General features: G+C 24.3%; 1 protein-coding gene across 1 annotated transcript in view, besides 1 other annotated feature; it reads left to right on the top strand.

Annotated features, from left to right (window-relative positions):
• Window positions 1–271: 271 nt before the first annotated feature.
• Window positions 272–894: a repeat region.
• Window positions 895–1,203: 309 nt separating this feature from the next.
• The window catches only part of EDI_243490 (uncharacterized protein), a gene marked incomplete at both ends in the record, with an annotated part of 2,648 nt that continues 1,915 nt past the window's right edge, over window positions 1,204–1,936 (top strand). The window contains one exon of the mRNA XM_001736740.1: window positions 1,204–1,907. Within this exon, the coding sequence (XP_001736792.1) occupies window positions 1,204–1,907 (704 nt within the window). The remainder of the gene's footprint in view (window positions 1,908–1,936) is intronic.

Genomic DNA, 1,936 nt, shown 5'->3' on the forward strand with positions numbered 1-1,936 from the left:
AAAAACATTAACATAATTTAAATTGAAATGTTCATTACCACAATTAAGTTTCATTTTTATGTATTTGGATAGTTATGGATTATAAGAAAAGAAGATAACAATCAGGGTAAAAAGAATTATTGAATAATTGAAATAAATCAGTTTGATAATGTTATTCTCTTTATTGATTTTCATTAAACTAATAAAATCAAATAATTAAAATGCTGTAAAATATTAAACATGTTTATAGTATCATTTTTGTGAGTTACCAGTTTATGAAATGTGAATTAAAATAAAAAGTAGTTAATTAATTACTGTTAGATTTATATTATATTGCTCTTTGCTCACACTGATTAATCACATCATTGTGCTTTAAGAATGAATATTATCAACTGCTCACATATTGCATATCTTTTCTTCTTGTTGAGAGGTGTAAATTTCTATTCTTTATTCTTCTATTTAGATTAAGTTAACGTCTTTTCAAACTTCTTTATCTTAATTATTCATCATTTAACTGACCACCTCGTCTTTATTTAATTTAATGTGTATTAAAACTCTTCATTCTTTACTTCTTATTTTGTGTTGATTATATCATTACCATTGTATTATTATGAATAATTTCATTTAGTATCAACAACAAATAAATCCAGTTTCATTGATAAGACATTATATTCATTTCAATCCTTTCATCATCAAATATTCCTGTGCTCTAACAAGTAAATAATACTCTCATCTTTATAAATATCAACTCTATTACAATAAATGATGTTCCATCATCACAAATAATAATCACTGATATTATTGTATTAATGATTAAGATATTTTCTAACCAATAGTAAAATCATAATCAGATGATAACTAATGATTCAAAGTGATTTATTTTAATGTTTATATGATGTTTCTGACATGCCACTTCAAGTTCTAAGTGAATGACATTAAGTAAGAAAATAAATAAAATAACAATTATAATCATTTTCAAACTTATCTTATTTCCATCTCCATTTTACTTCTTATAATGTATTATTGATTAAAGATATAGGAAGTATATGAAACGTACAAGGACACTGAGAATTGACGCTTAATCTAAAAAATGATAGTTAATATTAAAACAAATGACTTTTAAAAGAAATAACCAATCAGAAAAAGAAGTAATATTTTCAAATAAATAACATATTTTCTGAATTATCAATATTTAAACTACAAAATAAACTTACTATTCATCAAATGTCAAGAGTAATAGTAAGATTCTTTTTAAATGGACAGCCCGTTTCAACTAAACCACTGACTTCACAAGACAATTTGAAAACAGCAAGAGAGAAATTAAGTGAGAAGATGTCTGTTTCTCAACAATTTTTATCAAAAGACGGTGATTTAATTGATACAAATGATGAAGAGTGCTTTACTATCGGAGATATAATTGATTCATCAAGAATAATAAATATCAAAGAAATATCAGATAAAAAAGGAATAAAAATAAAATTAAATGATGAAGTAATTAGTACTGTTCAAATAGATAAGAAAACAAAATTAAGTGATGTCAGGAAATCAATTCAAAATATTCCAGAATCTGCACATTTCTATACACTTGACAACGACATGATTGAAATGATCGATGAAGAAACGTTTTGTGTAGAAGACATATTAAATAATGATGAAATCACTCTTAAAAAAGAGAAAGAAAATACACCAGAAAATGATACCATAACTGTTGGAATATGTTTGAATGGAAAACCATTAATAAAAAAACAATTAAACAAGAACAATTCTCTTTCAGATATTAGAAAGGAAATCGAAATTATTGAGTCGATTCCAAAAGAATTTGTATTTGAAGATCAAGAAGGATTTAAAATACTGACTGGTGAAGAAGAGTCATTAAAATTATCATCTATTCTGTATGACAACAAGATCAGTATAACAGGAAAAGAAGTGTCTGATACTTCTTTAAATAATACAACAA

Source organism: Entamoeba dispar, genomic scaffold, assembly GCF_000209125.1.
Source record: "Entamoeba dispar SAW760 scf_1105229460063 genomic scaffold, whole genome shotgun sequence".
NCBI classification, from domain to species: Eukaryota; Evosea; order Mastigamoebida; family Endamoebidae; genus Entamoeba; species Entamoeba dispar.